This window comes from Caenorhabditis elegans, chromosome X (genome assembly GCF_000002985.6).
Source record: "Caenorhabditis elegans chromosome X".
Taxonomy (NCBI): Eukaryota; Metazoa; Nematoda; class Chromadorea; order Rhabditida; family Rhabditidae; genus Caenorhabditis; species Caenorhabditis elegans.
In genome coordinates, this window is record NC_003284.9 from 8,732,592 (window position 1) to 8,753,608 (window position 21,017).

The 21,017-nt window shown below is 35.1% G+C and overlaps 4 protein-coding genes and 1 non-coding gene across 5 annotated transcripts; 2 read left to right on the forward strand and 3 right to left on the reverse strand.

Moving 5' to 3' along the window:
* Positions 1–366: 366 nt before the first annotated feature.
* Positions 367–4,424, reverse strand: M02D8.3 (uncharacterized protein). Its single transcript, NM_077080.4, has 14 exons — positions 4,330–4,424; positions 4,081–4,248; positions 3,926–3,976; positions 3,759–3,878; positions 3,574–3,714; positions 3,451–3,525; positions 3,286–3,333; positions 3,200–3,238; positions 3,025–3,153; positions 2,770–2,979; positions 1,909–2,669; positions 1,623–1,857; positions 1,080–1,342; positions 367–1,032 (listed from the first exon to the last, which is right to left on the reverse strand). The coding sequence occupies exons 1-14, from the start codon at positions 4,413–4,415 to the stop codon at positions 611–613; spliced, it is 2,748 nt and encodes a 915-aa protein (NP_509481.1). The 5' UTR covers positions 4,416–4,424; the 3' UTR covers positions 367–610.
* Positions 4,140–4,160, forward strand: 21ur-14115. The gene has a single exon (NR_071751.1).
* Positions 4,425–7,081: 2,657 nt separating the features above from the next.
* On the forward strand, positions 7,082–7,580 carry M02D8.2 (WW domain-containing protein; the record flags this gene model as incomplete). Its single annotated transcript, NM_001381044.2, has 2 exons — positions 7,082–7,376; positions 7,427–7,580. The coding sequence occupies exons 1-2, from the start codon at positions 7,147–7,149 to the stop codon at positions 7,578–7,580; spliced, it is 384 nt and encodes a 127-aa protein (NP_001367734.1). The 5' UTR covers positions 7,082–7,146.
* Positions 7,581–8,093: 513 nt separating this feature from the next.
* Positions 8,094–10,405, reverse strand: M02D8.7 (uncharacterized protein). Its single transcript, NM_001029629.5, has 5 exons — positions 9,796–10,405; positions 8,806–8,934; positions 8,591–8,755; positions 8,450–8,545; positions 8,094–8,404 (listed from the first exon to the last, which is right to left on the reverse strand). The coding sequence occupies exons 1-5, from the start codon at positions 10,384–10,386 to the stop codon at positions 8,198–8,200; spliced, it is 1,188 nt and encodes a 395-aa protein (NP_001024800.2). The 5' UTR covers positions 10,387–10,405; the 3' UTR covers positions 8,094–8,197.
* Positions 10,406–15,842: 5,437 nt separating this feature from the next.
* Positions 15,843–18,350, reverse strand: asns-2 (Asparagine synthetase [glutamine-hydrolyzing]). Its single transcript, NM_171746.6, has 7 exons — positions 18,189–18,350; positions 18,003–18,141; positions 17,604–17,693; positions 17,386–17,555; positions 16,932–17,337; positions 16,179–16,881; positions 15,843–16,131 (listed from the first exon to the last, which is right to left on the reverse strand). The coding sequence occupies exons 1-7, from the start codon at positions 18,269–18,271 to the stop codon at positions 16,019–16,021; spliced, it is 1,704 nt and encodes a 567-aa protein (NP_741864.1). The 5' UTR covers positions 18,272–18,350; the 3' UTR covers positions 15,843–16,018.
* Positions 18,351–21,017: the final 2,667 nt, after the last annotated feature.

The window sequence follows — 21,017 nt, forward strand, 5'->3', positions numbered from 1 at the left end:
GATTATTGCCAAATGAAATATCATGGTTGTTAACATAAATTCCTGAAGTTTCATAAAAATCGACAAGCAGCGAACAAAGTTATGTTTTTTGACCCGGAACTTATTTGGAGGCCTAAATGTGTCTTTTTGTTACTGTTTGATGAATTACTACTTAAAAGATGAGCTTTTGTAACTAAACGTTAGTGATTTCTCATTGAAAAAAGCTCGACAAAAATTAGTGCTGCAGTCTCCAGTACATAGTACTAAATTGTCTGATAATGCGGCATTAGCATAGTCCCCGGAAAAAAACTAATAGAGAATTTACGGTACCTAAAGTTGACAACATTTTGATTGTCGTGAAACATATTTGGGAAATAGTTTGAAAATAAAACGCAAATTATTTTATTTAAGTCAATCGACGTACCGTTTCGGACGAAAACAAATGACAAGTAGAAATGTACTGGATGTGAAAACAAATGACAAAAAAACCTATTAATCGAAAGTTAAAGCCAAAAAATGGGTAGGAGAAAAAATAAGTTATGAATTTGTAGAAAAAATTGAAAGAAGTCTTAAATATAAATAAAAAATGATAAGTTATGAAACACACCCAAAAAACTGTTCTATGAGAAAATTAACAATGTTCGCCGTAAGGGGATTCTACATCAAACCTCGCTCCGGGCCAAGGTGATGGTGGCTTCTTTGTAATTTTTGCACAATCGGTGAACTCAGAGAATGAGTGATGTCTACGACGTCCAGACGAAGTTGGTTGTTCATTTTGGCAGATACTGGTGTCAAGTAAACTTCGATTCGCATTTCGAGTCTTTCTACGTGACCTTCTTCTCTCGGCTGTTTTCTCTGACTGATTCGTCTGCTCAATAAGACCCACCGGATTCGCTTGTTTCCAAAATGGAAAAGAATCTTTCAATGTAACCGAGTAACATTCAAGTCTTAATGATGCGAGTTGAAGTCTATAGAGAGCTTCTAGTTCCTCTTCTGTCACGAAGCTTGTAGCCCATTCGTCAAGCAGAATAGCAAAGAGCTCACGAGCCAAATCTGAAAAAAGCTTTCTTTAATTTAATCAATCGAACCAAAACCCTTACCAATTAGCTCTTCACGTGGAACATGAGTAGAATCTTGCAAATTGCCAAGATGAATTGGTAGCCAAAACATGAGATCTCTTGGCACTTCATAGTTGTTTTTCAGAAAGTCTTCATCTTCTTCTCTTCCACTAGATATTTTCTGGATAACAAAAAAGAAGTACTCGACAACTCTCGGATAGTAGTTGTCTGGGTGACCATTTTTCCAAAGTTTCAACAAGAACAAGAATTTGTCGACAAAGTATTTTGCCTTTAATGCAAGCCTCCTGAAAAAATAAATGTTTACATTTAGTAATTTTTGGTAAATACTTGAACCTTAACTGTAGCATTTACAAATGCAAAGCTTTGCAAATTTCAAACCAAATAAAACATTACTCACTCGACACTGCTAATTTTTATTGAATGATTTTTTTTGAAAAGTACTGCAATTTCAAACTCGTATTTTTAATAAACAAATATATTTTGACCAAAAAACGATGACAGGAAGTAACGACAGTATGAAATTACAGTATTCTGAACAAAAATTCGTCGTATAGAGTTACTTACTTTCTCTGAAGATTATTCGATTGAACAGTTGGAAGTTTTATTCGACGAAGAGACACCATTCCAAACTGCTCAACAAACTCTTGAACATTGTCTTGCGTACTCTTTGTCGACATTTCTGACAATCCTCGCTTAAAATATCGAGGAAGCTTGTTCTGGACTTCTGGGAGCCAATACTTTTTCACTAACAGAAGCGAATCTGCCTCGTCAAATTTTAAGCGGCAATCGGCATCGGGAACTTAAAATAATTTTTAAAAATATATTTAATTGACGTAGAGCGAAAACTTACGTTGTCCCCAGTCTACATCTGCCGACCAAGCTTTTCTCTTCAGACTGGCTTCAAAGAATGGATCTTTTATTGAATTGAAATAATGCGTTGATGACAACTTGCTTGCCTTCTCGGCAAAATCCAACACTTGTTCCGGAGATGACGTCATCAATTCCACAGCTCGATTTAAAGTTCCAAAATATGTTGCCCGGTAGGCTTTGTCACTTGGTGAGGAGATGGGCACAAGTAGAGCATTTCGAGTAAAAGATGGTGGTTCGGACCTAGCTCTTAGGCGACAATTTATTGAATACAATAATTGTGCGTCGTTTTCTTTTATCGCATTCTCTACTCTTTCACGAAGAATATCCAATCGTTTTTGAGACTGATTTCTGTGATCCTTTTCAAATTCTTTCTGATCTTTAATTTCTTTCAGTTTCTTCTTGCGTTCTAGAATCTGATCACGTTTGTATTCGCCTTGACGACGAATATCGTCTAACTCTTCTTGTCTCCTCCTTCTTTTCTCTTCCAGCTGTCTTCGTTTTTCCAGCCTTATTCCAGTTTTTTCATAACGAACTCGCGCTTGTTCAGCTCTCTTGTATGATCGTTCCAGTAACTTCTCTGCTTCTTTCTTTTCTTTTCGTTTGTTATTCTCTTCTTTTTTTCGTGTTTTTTCCTTTTCTTTTTCCATTTCCATTTTTGTTTTCTTTTCCTTATCCTCTTCACCGTCGGAATCGACTAGGTCTTTGTATGTTCCACGGACACAGCTTCTCCTCGGAGTTTTTCTGAAATTTTTTTTTAACTAGAAGGTCTTTAATGCCGTTTGATCAGCTGTTTATTATTTTTTACAAAACTTTTTTCCTCGCAAGAAGACACAAAACAAACCTTGGCAGATCAGATGAGCTGTTCATATCAGTGTTCTCGTCAACTTTTGCTAGTTGGGGAGTTTGTGGCAAATCACTTCTATTGATAGCAGGGCACAAACTTTTTGGCGGTTCTTTTGACGATTCTTTTGGGGATTTGGAAGATTGTGCAGTTGGCACGGGCAATGCACTAGGCATGTCTTCGGCTAATGAGCAACTACCATTTGTGTTCCTGTAACAGGGTTTTCACATTTACAAACTACAAAACAAAACTTACGATGCACATTCAGTTATAACAACAGGGGTGATTGGTTTTGGAGTATTGAGAGGCAAACTTGGGACATTTTTGTTGTATCTGGCTGCAGCATTTGCACAAGATCTCTGATTGTTTAACACTGGATGATTTCTGAAAATAAATAAATTGTTTCTGATAATTCTGCTCAATATATTACCTTAATATGCAACCCAAAAATTCAATTGGACTTTCGGATCTGGAAAAATGAAAATTTTGATACCATCTAAACGAGTTTTAGCAAACCTCCTTCGGAAACCTGTAGTAGCACTCGTTCTTTGATCAGTTTTTGTTCTAAAATAACATCAATTTTTGTCTTTTATTTTTTCAGAATTTTCAGAAATTCAGAATTTTTCAAAATTTCCGAATTTTTGTGCATTTTTTGAAAGTGCTATTCTAAAGTCAACTTACTTGTTTGCAGCTGACGATGTTGAAGCCCCGTTATTAACATCTTCCACGAGGTGTTTCGTTTGGTTGTTGGAGTTTCTAAAATAATGTTTGTTTCAATTTCGATAAAATAAAATAAAAACTTACTTTTCATGTCGTTGGAATGCAGGAACCTTTGCAGTCGGCGTGGAAACGTCTTTGGCGAACAAGTCTCTTTTCTGTGGTCTTTCCTGTCTTGTGCTCGTTTCGTCATGGGTACGATCTCTTTTCAAACTTTCCATATACCGTCTAAAAATGAAATTTATTAAATTTTCAAATGGTCAAAAACCTACTTCACTTGAGGTGTCGCAACAATCGAGCTCCTGTCCTCACCCTCGAAGTCGTAATCTGCCATACAATATCGTTGACCAGTATTTGGGTTGATGTGGCTTGGAGTTGGTCCGAAGAGCTCGCTGGAATTTAATTTTGGTAATAAGAATTATGAAAAGTCAGGACTTACCTCTCAGACAGATCGGGCGACGAAGAGAATGGCGTGAGAGCGTCCATTTGTCTGAAAGAAAAATAAATATTGTAACTCTCAATGATGACCATATTTTGTCAGTATTGAGCCAACATTTTATATTTCAGCCTACACGTTTTAAATCAAAATCATACTCTGAAATATTCAGCTGATCCAGATTTTTCTTCTGATTTGGCGTTGTGACATTATTCGATTTAACTGTAGATTTTTTTGGGCTTTGGGATTCCCATTCAACAGTTGCTGGAGTTTTCTTGACCACTCTTCCCGAACGTGTAGTCGTTTTAGCTTTATTAATTGGTTTTCTGGAAAATATGATAGTTTTTCGTGTAAGTTTTTAGTGTACAATTAATTATAATATGAACCCATTAAATAGAAAAACTCACATTGCCAAATCGTTGACTGAATTTCTTTCAGAATCGTCCAGTACTTCCTTGACCGGCTTGATTTTTGCCCTTTGATGACGTGGCATGTTCTATCTAAATTGATAACAATTTTCAATAAAGCAGACCGAAAATCAATAGAAAAACCGAAAAATCACACAATATCTACACATAAGGAAAACTAAAGAATTTTTAGGTCATATGAGAACATTCTAATATTATTCAGATTGCATATATTCACAGACCATTTTTAAACTGTCATAAGGCGGGAATTGCATTAGAGCGCGTTTGAACGGTTTGTGTACAAAGAAATGAGGCCAGAGAAATTAGACAGAGTAGAATGTGCGTGTAAGAATACGTGACGCAGAGAATGGCCAACAAGCGGTCCTTCGAACGCGTTCGTTTCACTGAACGAACGGGACACAAAAAAAGGGGGAAAGATATGAAGAATGATGACAGATGAGAGTGAGACAGGGAAATGCAAAGGGTATATAGCGTCCAGAAATCAATCGATTGAATGGGAGATACGCTCCGAATGAATAGTGATGTGAGAAGTTGTGGAAATAAGGAAAAATATGTTAACTGCAACACGACTCCTGAAATCTTAAAAAACTACAAAAACAAGGGGGGAACTTTTGATAAATAGTAAAACGGTCAGTCAAACTTATAAACAAAAATTAATTGTAAAAAAGATGTACAGCGACAAAATTGAGAAATGTTTAATCTATGTTTTGGACTCAATGAGACAATGACAGAACCATACAAATCAAACACAGATACATAGCGTAGATATGCAGTTTAGAACATTAAAAAAAAAAAACTACAATCTTTTTTTAAATACAACGAATGACAAGAATATGGAAACATGCGGCTATCTATTATTTGACGTGATCAGGGCTTATTTTCATACAAGTTGTAGTTAACATTAATTAACAACAATTAGGATAATAGTATAGGGCTTTGAGGTAGTAATTTGTGACCAAAATAAACAATTTAATTTTCAATGGCCTATGTTTATGATGAATAATCAGCCATGTGACATTTTTGAAACAACTAGCGACAACACCAACGTGTTATTGAAAGTGAATTATAATGGAAGAAGGATAAAGACTTTTCTTATCGTCTACTCTCTCTATTTGAGATAGAAAATAATAGAAACGTGAATCAAAAAAATGTCTTTGTTGAATTTTTACTGTTTCAGAAACCTGGTTAGCAAATTTGAATAATCATCAGAATCATTAAACAATTTTTAAGTATAGGAAAAAAAGGTGCAAACAATGATCTAAAAGGCATTTATCAAAATCTATTCAACTGACGTTAAAGCTTCAGTATTGAAGGCAACAGTTTTCATGCGCTTTACTTTTTTTCACTTTTTTTGGGAGGGCAACAGGTGTTAATCTGCACCCATAAAGTAATATTATCAATGCTCTTAATAATAAGGGGTTTTTCCCGAAAATAGTGTGTGTGTGTGTGTGTGTGTGTGAAAGTGTGTGTGTGTGTGTGTGTGTGTGAAAGTGTGTGTGTGTGTGTGTGTGTGAAAGTGTGTGTGTATGCATGAAATGATGTTCGTGTAAAAGTTTACCAACAATAAAAGTTTTAAAAAATTAGGAAATTCGGGATTTGCAAAACGAATCTGAAGTAATAATAATCATATGTATCAAAAAAAAAGCACACAATTATATCTTCGGTGTATATGTTGTGAAGTTGTGGTTCTTTTACCTCTGAGCCATAATTGTATAATAGTAGAGTTTCTAATTTCTTCGAACTCCTATCTCAGCACTCTTTTTTTTCAATTTTGCATTCAACCAACACCAGCGTTTTGGAATATAGTCAATGTTTAGTTTTTTCGAACACAATATAATTTTGTTTCCAATTTCGATGATTCATCGGACCCCGCTCCGTCAAACTGAGCCCCCTTTTTATGATGACGCATTGGTACCGTCTGTCGCTAACACACTGAGACGGAAACAAATTCACTTGAAGTGAGCCTGTTGAAAAAGTTTGGAAACTATTTTCTCTTTCAGTTGACCCGATCTCTCTATCCATCCGTAACAATTCATCTGTATGTTATCAAAAATATATATGACGAAGAAGAAACATTTTCGCTCTTTTCTATTCTACGCTCTGTTCAGTTTCCTTTTCACAATTTTACAGTTAAGAAAGTTTGTGTTATTGATTTTGTTCTCTGATTTATTTTACAACAAAGAAGGTAAATTCCAATAATATAGTTTTGAAAAAAATTACCACAACATTCTCAGTAGATTATAGTCAGAAAAATAGTTAAAGTTAATAAAAATTGTAACTTTAATTAATTTGCAGATAACTCTTGAAACTGGTTGAGCCAAACATAAGTTTCTAAATTGAAATCAATTTTTTTAATATGCTGGATTTAAAAATCCTTTAAACTTGATGCGCTCTTTTTTTCTCCTTTTATCTTTGCACGGCTGTTGCTTTATTTTGATTGTTCTTATTTCGGTCATCTTGCGATCTATTAAAATAAATGTTTTAAGTGAAAATAGTGACACAATTTTTCATATTCGTAAAGATAAACAAATTTCAATAAGACTAATGACAATCAAGGTACAATATTAGAAAAAAAAACGGTAATTAAACATTTAAGAAATCAAGTCTATGAAGGTTTTTTTACTTGATTTTTTCAGACTTGTGACTTGTTTTGTAACAAACTTAAAACGTAACCAACTATAAACATTTTTTGCGACACTCGTTACAAATACATTCATTTTTCTCACTTTTTAGACCAATATTAAGAATTTTCAAATTCCAACCTTGTTCTATCGCTTCTCAAAAATTTAGCCTGGTATGTCCGACGAGCAGAACAAAGAAGAAAAGAAGCCATGCACCAATCCAGCACCGTCAGACGACCTCAGATGGGTCCCAATCCCCAATGAGGCTCTAGAACACTGGCAAAATGGCAACGTTGGAGTCATGATCTCTCCGGGTCCAGGAGAGTACTACTATGCTTCCCGAGAAGAATACGAGGAGGCAGTAATGTCGGGTAAACATCCAAACAACGAATGGGTGGATGGAGAGTGAGTTAGCGTTTTTTTTTTAATTAAAAATCTGTTCTTAATGTGCGCAGGGATCCGGATGAAAACAACACCGAATTGAAGAAGACAAAAAAGAAATTGCGAAAGACAATTAAGAAACGCGAGTGCAAAATCAGAATCTTTAAGAAGAAACGCGACGACAATGAGGACGAACATCGCAGAAACCGCGTTTGTTATTTTACATGATCATTAGCTAAGCGATTGTTATGACCTTTCTGTTAATTGTTGCAAGCTAATTCATTTTGATGCTATCGTAAAATCAACAAAAACAATCTTTCTAATATGGCCGAGCACAATAAAAAAAAACACTACTCTTATCTTTAAAAAGATGAAAAGGTTGAGTAGGGAAATTGTTAAAAATCACTCCCATGGTACCAAAATGATCAATAATAGCTTAGTGTCGCGAATCTCGACTTTTTGACTGTCCATGAAATTTTTAAAAAAATTTTGAAAAGTTTTGCTATAATATTTTTCATTTTAGCATCATAAGACTGGTTTTCAATAACTCCCCCACTGGCGCTACTTCACATTTATTTCTAAACAATATATATATACATATAATACTTCTCTTTCAGCCAGTAATAGCCAACGCAGCAAATCCACGACCACGTGTCTCCTGATCCGGCCTCAATTTTTTACATACATACGTATGCTTCTTTTTCAATCTTTTACCACCTTCCTAATCTCACAATATTTGTATGTATCTAGACACTTTATTTATAGTCACTGTAAACGTTGTCAACATAAATTTGTATGTAGTCAATAATAAATTAACAACAATATAAAAAAAAACGAAGCTGTCGTTAATCAAATACGGGAAGAATTGTGTCGATTGACCAGTAGTACCCTTTTTCTCTGATAGCATTGCGCAGTTCAGTCCGAGTTCGTTCCAATATGTCAAGAATTCTCAACGGCGCCATCCTAACCACAGGACTCAACGCTTCTATTCGTGCTATGTACGTTTTTGGGTCACTCCAATCATGTCTCAGGGCACTTATGAAAATCTGCCTCTGAAGTGTTTCAGTTTTAATGAATAAATAAATAAAAAACCTTACTTGACTAAAGTCAATGCCCTTCAAGTTTAATCTAATGAATGTATCGCTTATTAGATCCATCATATCTTTGTAGCTCGGCAAGACAATGTGAAAATACTGAAATTAAAAAGAAACAATAAACATCTATAAAGATACACCGACTTGTTTCTGCTCCAATGGAATCAGTTGCCCGTCCAGCCAGTTGAACAACTCAAATGGTTCCAGCTCTTCCCGTTTGTCACCCACGAGTGATTCAAGGCCAACCAAGTTTTGGATCAATTCTTTATAGAGAACAACCTTCTGATCGTAATTCAACCTTTCCACAATCTTTAATGTATCACTTTTAATAATTGGTAAAAAAAACAATTCTAACTCACCTTCATTCTAATATGTTCGAATTTGCTTTCAATGATGAGCATCTCAGTTGGCAGTGTTTCCTTGTTTGTGAGAAAGCACATGTGGCGTTTTAATGCGCTATTCGTTTGTGCTGTCATGATTGAAGTCTTCTGAAAATTTTTTCGGTTTCTTGTAACTGATTTTCAAAATATATCTGAAGAAAATTTTGACTTTCAATGAAATCTTTGACTTGTGAAGAATTTATTTATTACATCAGAGATTATTCAATTTGATCAAAAAAACACCATCTTTGCAACGTTAAGTAATAAGTAGCAAATCAAAAATCTTTTGTGTGCTCAAAATGGCCCAAAGAGGTAGTATTTTTTCCGTCGCCGGCCGGTGAGGCGCCTCAAACAGCCTCACGCCGCCACTAACGCCGCAGCGTATCCGGAAGTACGGTGCGGCGCGGAACCCAAAATGTGTCGGCCGCTTCCAAATAACCACCTTTCGAACTACACTGCGCAAAATTGCATTGCAAAACTACGGTGTGCAGCCGTAAATCCTACCTACGCAAACACCGGAGTTCACGCCAATATGCACAGCGCGGCGACCGGCGACGGCGAAGGCCGGCCGGCGTGAGGCGCCGCCGCCGCGCCGCTCTCACATGGAAGCCCTACTCTGGAGACTGAGAAAAAGTCAGAATCCTAACAACTTTTACTCTAGTGACGTTTTAACGCAGACAGAACGTGATTTGATTAGTTTAAGAATGAGGTGAAAATTTCTAAGAATAAATTGCGCTGATGACTAAAGCGACCTGAAAATTTTCAAATATTTCGGTTAACAACACAGGTTTTATTCACTCTTTTGTGAGGAACATATTACGTCGTCATGTTTAGAAACTTGGCAGAATCGGGGTTGCGGTCCAGCCCATCTTACCCCATTTACCAGGCATAGTTTTGGAATCCTCATCCCCAACGTAATTGTTACTCTCTGATACGACTAAATTTTCAATCCGAGTAAAAGTAACTTACAAAAAACTCTCGTTTCCACCTTGCGTAATCTTCCTGAAGAAGTGAATAAACACGTTCATTTGGTGATTGAAGTCCCATCGTGCGTTGCATCATCATATTTTGTACAAAAAACGGATTTGGAAAAAATGGAGCTTGTAACAACGGAGGACCCATTTGTGGTATGCCTCCGGTGATTGACATTGGAAAACCTGGTGGCTGCTGAATAGTTGGTGCTGGTGTCGTGGTTTCATATGTATCAACTGGTTCTGCTTTTATTTCCCTCATTTGAAACTGCATATTATGAGCAGGACGTTTGTTCATAGGGCCTTCATAGATTACAAGGTCTGGTGATCCGAGCGGCATCAGTCTGACTGGCTCAGTGATTGGGTACACCTCCGCACATTTTCTCACACGTTTTTTTGCAGGTTGTTTCGGTTTCTTTGTTGTAGTTGTTGGAGCGGACTGACCGGGAAGTGAAAACTGAGCGAGTTGGGGCAAAAGTGGAATTATAGGCGGCAAAAGGGGTCCCATTGACAAGAGGTTTTTTGGAAAATCGGGGAGAAGCGGGATTTGAGGTAGCTGTGGAATTACATTCATCAAGCTTGAAGACATCACTCAGCTATTTCTAAAAAAAATGGAATCGTGGTATGTGTTTTATGAAATTTATCACACAGAAATACGAAAATGAAAATGAGTAGATAGGAAACTAGTGGAGCATATTATTAATCAAAAGCTCATACTGCAACGCAAGCCGTTAATTGAGGGTATAATACTTTGCTCACTGACAGCTCTAGACACATTATTATTTAATGAAAAGTGAAGGAGCTTTAAATAATATTTTTTACAGCTTTATTTTGAAGAGTTTCATATGTAAGGTAATTCGATGCTTACAAAATTAAAAGAGCAACAAAAAGTACAACAATTGCTCGACTGAGTTTGATTGAGGAAGTTTTCTTTTTCAAATGTACGCATTTTATGAGAATTTCTAGATTTATTTCTATTACCCATTAAACACTCAATAACAAAATTAAAAAAAAAAATGTCGAGAAAACAATTACTTTATGATTACTCACGACATTCAAATCGGAGCCAGAGTCCAAATTGGAGCTATGAAGATGTGGAAGGGAAGAAATGGGAACTGAACAATGGTTTGGAAAAGACGGGGAATATGGTTTCGCAATCATAAAGTTAATTCGATTTTATGTTTCCCACTTTTTGGGGAGTTCCAAAGCAAAAGAACAAAGAAAATAAGAAAAGCCAAAGAGCAACTATCTGGAAAAATGCAATATAATGTTTCTACTGTATGACTGCTGTGAACTCCAAAAAGGAAATACATTTTTAAAACAAGCAAACTTCTACAAAATAGTACAATTTAAACGCTACGATGTGCAAAAAACTATAAAGGAAAGACATTTACAAATGAAAAATTAGGAAAATCACACAAATCCACAAAACCATAGTTCCCCAGCCGAAGTGTTTACCAGGATATTCCGTATAATTTACTTCATTAAAAAATAAAGAGAACTGATAGTTTATTATTACTAAAATTCAAAAGAAATATGTAGAAACGAAAAAAATGTTTTACACCATACCTATGTCCTAATTTTTTTGTTTTGATTTCAGTATATATATCTTCTTCTATTTTTCTATATGTCAATTTGAATTAACGAAACATAGTTTAAAGAATACAATTTTTCATGCAATTTTCTCTGATACTCGAACAATTATAAACAAAATGGAACTTTTGACAATTTTTCTTTTTGCTTGGTTTGGTCGATCACGGTTCTGTGATTACGTTTTGTGTGCACGACTAAAGATGTGATAGAAAAATTAGCATGAATTAGAAAAATGTCAGAAGAACATTATTTTCAAAAGTCTGACTCAGCCAACCTATTATTAGATATTGAGAAATGATGTCTCACATTAGAACAAAACAAATCGTTGAATAATCTGGAAATTCATACACATATGTGGGAAAGGGGAACTCTGATTGAGGATTAATCAAGTGAAAAGGATTTAGACTACAGATAATCCTTAGGCGAAAAAAAATCTCTAAAACATGCAGCGTCTGAAATGGCAAAAAATAGGATGAGCGTCACACGATGGCATTAGTAGCAGGATGAGTAGATTTTTGAAATGTGGAAATAAAGGGTATGGGTGAGTTGATTTCAGATTGATTCTGATCAAAATTTGTTTTAGTTTCTTAATACGTGCTCTGGTTCCTCCTTTCCTGACGTTTTTTTTAAAAGCAGAAAATCAGAAAAGCAGAAAATGACAAAATAAATAAATGTCATTCTAGTCGACTACGTAAATGAAAATTTGTATATTGACAGAGAAGAGAATAAGAATCACGTGTATTCTATTTCCTTTATTAATCAGAAAACTCTAAATTTCACTCTCTTCTTTGAAATTCCACATGCAAATTTGAGTGAATTGTGAGCTCTAAGTTTGAGTCAGATAACGTTTCTTAGAAACACGAAAAAACGCGGAAAGAGGTGACACCAAAATTGGATGACTTTTATGGATTCGGAGCAACACATGAAATGGTTGACTGGGGCCCGTAAAAATAATAAAAACCAACAGCAGTTTATAGCTCCTCACTATCGGCGTGCAAACATCGATTCTCTTATTTTTCAATGCCGGTTAAAAACGAAAAGATGTCTGTTGGTCACAAATCAGTTAAAAAAACAATTTTTTTTGTAAATTTTTTTGTACCAGCTCACGAAAAAATTATGGATTTGAAATTATTCAAAAAAACAATTTTTAATAGAAAATCAAAGAAAAAGAAAAAAAAAAATTTATTCACGCTGTTAAAAATGCATCTTTTTGAAAAAACAGTATTGTTTAATTGACAAATTTGAAACGAGTCTCCGACCCAAACTCCGCCGGCCCCAAAGACATAGGCGATCAGCTGTTCCGGTCTGGACCAGGTAGGGTACATACTATTGCTGAACTCAAAAGCTGTTGGATTTTAGACAATAACCAAATCTACGAAAAATAAAGGTGTTTAAAATTAATTATTTTCAGACTACGCAAAATTGTGAACATACTCATCTCCAAATCTCCAAATGCAATCTCTAAAACAATAAAGAAAAGTAGTAAAACATGCATCAAAAGTTAGAAAACTAAACATGCAACTATCGAAATACGCTGAATTCGTTCAAAAAACGTTCTTTTCCCATGGTGCAATAAAGATTGGTGCGTGAGATTTCCGAAAACGTGAGGTTCTGATGTATTTTGTTTTGACATTATATCATTTGTCTGACTAATTCCAGTTGATTAACATTAATCCGATAAACAATGATGCAAGTTATTTTTGGAATAAAATGCAAATGAAGCCTTGATTTAAGACTTTAATTCGGATAGGATAGACACCTTGATCAGAAAAAGCTGACTGAAACCCTCAAAATTATGACGAGGTTTCGAGAAGATAAAATAAATGCGTATGTGTCTAGGATCATGAGAGATTGCATTTTATCCGCATGCAATTATATAGGTTCAAGTTCTCTTTGGAAAGGGAGGGAGTTGATTTCTATGGTACTTTTGTCTCTTTAAAACTCTCATCTGTAATCTGTAAAAATCTGTAAAACTGTAATCTGTAAAATTTAACTTTTTAGCTTTGAGTTCTTAGACGTAGCAAAGTATATTACAAAGTATCTGATAATGAAAATTGTTTTTACGTTTAAAATAAGTATACAAATAAAATAATAACACATTCAATTAAAAAATGTGCGTTTATTGTACACAAGTACAAATTTTCTTGTTGACGTAAAAAAAATCACCCTAGCGGAAATGAAGTGTAAGTCTCGAATTTGAATTTGAATTTATTTATTTAACTTTGGAAAAGATAGAAAAAAAATAATTCGAATATTTTAAAACAAAAACAGATTATAGAAAAATAACACGACTAGAATGATCAGTTTCATAACACAAAATAAATAAGAATAGGCAACTACACCTCAGATTTCCTCAAATTTCCGTTTGATTTAACAAGAATTGTTTAGACATCTTCAAATTTGAAAAATGTTAACTTAATGTAATTTGTGTTTCTGATTTTTCGATAAAATAATAATTTAAAAAAAAGAAGATAGTAGGCAATTCATGTAGTACTTATGTATGTAATATTTACATATTTATATTATAAAAAAGTAACATTTAAAAAATTCTTATTTGAACTGATTGTGAATAAATGTTTAGTAATGTTTAGCAACAAGTTGTAGGTTTTCTAGAACACACATTTAAAAATTGAAATTTTTTTTTAAATTATAAAAATTAGGTACTCTAATACAGATGCCGTTTAATTTTTCCGGTAAATGCGATAGTCTGTCATTTTTTCTATTTTTGTCAATTAAGAAAACCAATAATTTACTAAACGGCAAGTGCCGTCCTTCCCTACTTTTGATTGTGTAAGAACTTGATTGTGTAAGTAAACTTTTATGTTTTTTAACTACCCCACAGATTTCCAATGCACAATATTTATTCAGGTTAAAAGCCCAACAATATTCCAGTAGGTACAAGAAGCTTCACGTAGATACAGAAATAGTACATTTTCAGCCCTACCTTTTAGTGCGTATTTTATTATTCAATGAAAACTACCATTTATAGGCAAAAATAGATGGATTTTCCAAACTTTGAAAATTCATAAATCTCTTCAAAGTAATTTTTTTTGAAATGTCTTTCAGAAACTTTGTAGTAAATTTTAAGCTCTTTTAGAATTTACCAACAATATTCCAGTAGGTACAAGAAGCTTCACGTAGTTACAGAAATAGTACATTTTCAGCCCTACCTTTTAGTGCGTATTTTATTATTTAATGAAAACTACCATTTATAGTCAAAAATAGATGGATTTTCCAAATTTTGAAAATTCATAAATCTCTTCAAAGTAACTTTTTTTGAAATGTCTTTCAGAAACATTGTAGTAAATTTTAAGCTCTTTTAGCATTTACCAACAATATTCCAGTAGGTACAAGAAGCTTCACGTAGTTACAGAAATAGTACATTTTCAGCCCTACCTTTTAGTGCGTATTTTATTATTCAATAAAAACTACCATTATAGGCAAAATAGATGGATTTTCCAAACTTTGAAAATTCATAAATCTCTTCAAAGTAACTTTTTTTGAAATGTCTTTCAGAAATTTTGTAGTAAATTTTAAGCTCTTTTAGAATTTACCAACAATATTCCAGTAGGTACAAGAAGCTTCACGTAGTTACAGAAATAGTACATTTTCAGCCCTACCTTTTAGTGCGTATTTTATTATTCAATGAAAACTACCATTTATGGGCAAAAATAGATGGATTTTCCAAACTTTGAAAATTCATAAATCTCTTCAAAGTAACTTTTTTTGAAATGTCTTTCAGAAACTTTGTAGTAAATTTTAAGCTCTTTTAGCATTTACCAACAATATTCCAGTAGGTACAAGAAGCTTCACGTAGTTACAGAAATAGTACATTTTCAGCCCTACCTTTTAGTGCGTATTTTATTATTCAATAAAAACTACCATTTATAGGCAAAATAGATGGATTTTCCAAACTTTGAAAATTCATAAATCTCTTCAAAGTAACTTTTTTTGAAATGTCTTTCAGAAATTTTGTAGTAAATTTTAAGCTCTTTTAGAATATACCAACAATATTCCAGTAGGTACAAGAAGCTTCACGTAGTTACAAAAATAGTACATTTTCAGCCCTACCTTTTAGTGCGTATTTTATTATTCAATGAAAACTACCATTTATACGCAAAAAGTAGAGGGATTTTCCAAACTTTGAAAATTCATAAATCTCTTCAAAGTAATTTTTTTTTGAAATGTCTTTCAGAAACTTTGTAGTAAATTTTAAGTTCTTTTAGAATTTACCAACAATATTCCAGTAGGTACAAGAAGCTTCACGTAGTTACAGAAATAGTACATTTTCAGCCCTACCTTTTAGTGCGTATTTTATTATTCAATGAAAACTGCCATTTATAGGCAAAAATAGATGGATTTTCCAAACTTTGAAAATTCATAAATCTCTTCAAAGTAACTTTTTTTGAAATGTCTTTTAGAAACTTTGTAGTAAAACTTTGTAGCAGATTTCCAATGCACATTTATTTATTCAGGTTAAAAGCCCAGAAAAAGCGTAACTAAAAGGTATTTTTGAAAAATACATCGAAATGATTAATCATGGTCTCCTCCCATAAAGCGATAGAAAGTTTAAAAATGGGGATATGAAATAAGGAATGTGCTGTGTCATGACATGAAGAGCTCAGTTATTATGCTTGTGGTCGGCATTGTTCAATGTGATGTTGACTGATTGCAGATTTGTTGTTGCAGAATTCGTCTCCAATGTTGTGAGCAGAGTTCTCATGGACCAATGATGCTCTTCCTAAAAGGTAATGTTTATATAGAAAGACTATATATTGTTCAACAAACCTGATGGATCTTGGTTCTTTTGCCATTTTGGAATCCATTTTCTGACAGTGAGAGCCGCTTGCTCAGATGGGAACTGCTCGTGGAAGATCTTTCTCATGTAGAATGCTTCCTTACTGTGTGGAGTATTGTGTGGGAAAAGCTTAGAGGCTTGAGAGAATTCCTTGTCGGTAATTTTAGCAGCACAGTACTTCATGAGAGTGTCAATCCAGCTGTATCCAACTCCGTCGGAGAACTGTTCTTTTTGTCTCCACAAAATCTCATCAGGCAGATATGGGTATTGGTCCGTGTTGAAAGCTGATCGGAGAACAAACTTCTCGCAGTTTCTCCCATCTTCAAGTTTTTGTGGGCGCTTAAATGCAGGGTCCAAACTGACTGCAGCCTCAACAAATGCTTTATCCAGGAATGGAACACGAACTTCGACTGAGTGAGCCATCGAAGACTTGTCAGCACGAAGACAATCAGATGTGTAGAGATGAAGAACACGATCGATGGTTTCCTTTTGAAAGTCCTCATCGGATGGGGCATTGTGGAAGTAGAGATATCCACCGAAGATTTCATCAGCTCCTTCTCCAGAAAGAACAACTTTGATTCCCAATTTCCTGATTTCTTCGGAGAGGAAGTACATTGGAGTAGAAGCACGAATGGATGTGACATCATAAGACTCAAGATGCCAAATAAGCTTACGCAGGTTCTTGATACCTTCCTTAAAACATATTTGTGAATTTTGTTATTTCGAATTGAAGAAACACATACCTCAATGCTGAAATAGAACTCATGATGAGTAGTTCCAATAAACTTTGCAACTTTTCTAGCAGCCACAACATCTGGGGAGTTGTGATCGACACCAATGGAGAACGAGTGAACGGCCATTCCTCTCCTTTTCATTTCTCTTGAAGCAATTGAAGAGACCAGACTGGAATCAAGTCCTCCCGAGAGCAAAACTCCAATTGGTGCATCGGACATTAATCTCTTGTGGACTGAAGCTATCATGGTTTTTTGGAGAAGTTTGAGGTCCAATGGATGGATCGCTTTTCTGAAGTCGAACCATTCTGGGTTGAAATAGCGAACGAATCCCGTTTTAGGAGTGTAGTAGTGCCCGGGTGGGAACGATTCTATTTTGTTATCTCCGCAACTATCTTCCAAGCACTTCATCTCGTTACTGTAATATTAAATGTTAAGAAATAATCCTTTCATTGTTAATTTTTACCTGAAGAAGTATCTTCCATCGTCATCAATTCCGTAGTACATTTGTTTTACGCCAAGTGGGTCACGAGCAGCAAGGAAATCTCCATCGCAACAAAGAACAAATGCAAAAACTCCATCAAGAAGGTTGCAGATGTGTCCGTCACGGTATTTCTCGTACAAGAAAATAATAACCTGAAACAAATTGTATCTTGTGTGAAGTTATTTCTAACTGTTAAGTACCTCTGAATCGCAATGGGTTTTCAAATTGTATTTCTTCAGCTCGGTGTCACGGAGTTCTTGATGGTTGTAGATTTCACCGTTGTGTATAACCTGAAATAACCAATGTGCAACAAAAATCTTTGTGCCTAGGTGCTAAGGTGTGTCTGGGGGTCATTAATATCAGCACAAAGAACACGGCGTGTGTTGTGTTACACTTTTCGCTTATCTTAGGAGGAGGAGAAGTGATACACTAATGATAACAAGCGATAAGAACTAATTGTACTTTGACTACTAATGGGAAATCACGTGAAATACGGTTTACTAATTTAACATTAGAGAAGTGTACTAATAGCGGAACATAATGCACATCGATATACTCATATAGCTTGAAAAAGAAAAACAATTATGGAATATTTGTACCTGACGGTTTGGGGCTGTTCCTTGAAGTGGTTGAACAACACCTAGATCCATAATGGCTAGACGCTCGTGGACTAGTATATCTCCAGTCTTCGTGTCTTGGTAGCATCCACTGAAGTCCGGTCCACGATGGTGTTGTCTTCTAAAATTTGAAACAGTTTGTCTATACATGTACCTTACAACTCTTACCTGGACAACTTGCGAGCCTCATCTAGGTCGTACTTTGGCTTGTTTTTGCATGTTTGTTGGCAAATTGAGAATACGCCGCACATGGTGAGAGTTATTCGTTGAGGAATCCAAGAGGGAAACGGGTAGGCAGCACTGAACACAAAATAAAGTGTGAGTGATGATAGTTTTGGAGCAACGGACCGTCCTTTTTAAAGGCCTCTTGGCCGTCGAAAAATGGGCGGGCCGTGAGGCGGGCCGACGGCGGCAACCTGATGCAAGAACATAATCAAACGCAATCGGCCGGGCCTTGTCTGCTGCCTCTTTCTCTCGCGTAGTCTCTAGCGTTTTCCTGCCACCCGCCGGGGTCTTGCTTGTTTCCCTGTGAGAGGCGAACCATTATGTCGGCCTGGAACAAAAACATACTGAAAAATGATAAATTGGCTTAAAAACAGACATCTCCCATTACTAAATACTTAAAATCAGATAAAAACATGGCGTCGGTGTGTCTGTTACCTTGTTTTCGAAGAAAAAAGTTCTTGAAATCCAAAGTTTGGCGGAACTAGAAGAGAACTGAAATCTCAAAAAAACTTGTGAAGGGGGAGGCATTTGGGTACATCTTGTCTTGAAAAAAATAACTGAGGTTTTCAATACTTACAATGAATGATGGATTGCGGGAAGTCGAATTCTCGTTCTATAGTACAGAGATGTTGAAATGTAATGACATCGCTCCTAGACATGAATAGCTTCTATTAATTTTTGGCTGTGAGTTATTTGTTTTTTTTTCTGATTTAGAAAACCCAAAGTGAGATATTCTCGGACAGTTTAAAAGTAACGTTTTAAATATACTTTTGATGGTTAATCATACACGTTTGTTGCTCCATTACTGGTTCTGAAACCTGATCTTTTTAATCAGATCTAAAAAGTTCTTCATGGCTCATGCTCATTAAATTGTATGCTTGAAATGCAAGTGTTGTCATTTGTTCTTAAATATTTAAATGATTTCTTCTTACAATTAAGAAGTCTTTAAAAAAGTGTCCGGCAATTTAAGCAAACTCCGATAAATCTGTACTACGCATTTCCAATAAAGTAAACACACAACGTATAATTTTTACCAGTGATGAAAATTATCAAACTTCTTATGGGTACACGGAATGAGCACTATATACAAAATGAGACATTTCAGATTGTAGAAATTTAGTCAAAGATCAGTTTAATATCTTTCGTGAACCGTTCTTTGTAGCCGACGTAGCGATGTTCTCGTGCTGTTTTTTTTTTCACTTCTTGTTCCTACCAGACCTACTCATGGTGCCATATGAGCCATTAACTCGTCTTTATCTTTTTGCACAATCTCATCTCTGACATCAACGGCTTTCATGAGTAGACAAGGAAGAGGTCCAATCAAATAACTTGTCGCTTCCGAAACCAAAACATGAAAACCAAGTGTAAACAGGGATAAAAGTTGGTTGGGTGGAAGAGTCAACTATTTTTTGAAATATTTTTGGGTTGACCTTAAGTTTATCTCGTGTTGTTTTCCGGTTACAATATTTCCATGGTTAAAAAGTGTTTTCGCAGTATGTTGTCAGAATTATTGGTATAAGTTCAAGTTCAAATCAATTTATCAGTCTATACGTACCCTTTGGCTGAAAAATAATTCTGATTTTTTAGTTGCAAAATATCAAGGAGCAGTTTGTTAAGTAGGTATCGAGTGTGGCATGTTCACACTAGAACAGTGAAAATTTGTTTTTTTCTTCAATTTTCTTATTGGGCGTTTTTGATTGCGCGCAACTCTTTCCTGTTGTTTACTGTTGCTTCCAATGCTATCCGCAGTGCACCATGGTTCACCTTATGATGGTTTGATCTTCACTTCTTCCTACTTCCAAACCCCTATTTACTCTTATTATTCTGGACTTTCTATCTTGATAACAGGACATTATGTTCGAGTGACGTGAGAAACGAGATACGATGAGAGAAGAGAAGAAACAAGGGTATTCCCCAGTACGGGGGATTCCCCATTCACTATCCGATCACTACACGTGACCTTATCTAGAAGAAGTATAGAATGTGGAGACGCAGAGAACCACCAACAATCTTTGAGGATCAACCTGATTATTAATATAGTGTCACGTTGTGGCCTTGTCTCATTTACATACGCGTAGTTGGAAGATCAAACAATTAGAAACAGGAACACTCGTCGTTGACAACGAATTGTTGACAGAAGACGGCATCAAGAAAATTCCAGAAAACACCGTTAATGTTAGTTTTCGAATGAAAAGATTATTCAGCGAGTGTTCGGCAAAAACATACTCTAATGGAACATCTCCGCACAATTCAACTTCATATAATGCTTGAGTAGTTTTGTTTCAGATTAATTTTTTGTGCTTACTCCAAATTTTGTCCCAAATCTGTCCTTAACTCATTCACACCCACTGTTTTAATTGTTCAAAAAATTAACTTACTTTGAAATACTCTCACCCCAAACTAATCCTAGAGAATTTGCATTTTTGTATTACCAAAGAAAAGTGGTATCAGTAAAAAATCTAAAGGATAGTAGAAAAAATTTTGATATGTAGAAAAACGTTTTACGCTCATCCACAGAGAATATTTTGAATTCTTTAAAAGTGATGTTTAAGTTTGGTTTCAGCGAGTCAAAAGGTTAAAAAACTCCCGGATACATGCAAAGTAGGGAAAATCTAAAAATCTAAAAATGCAAAATTAATTATAACCTAAAAATTAACAATTGCTGCCATATGTGGGTTTCTGAGTTTTGCAATGTCTATTTTTCTAAACTTCTCTATGACTTTTTCTATTCTTTTTAATGCTGAAAAAGTAACAACATTGGAAGTTTGAGAC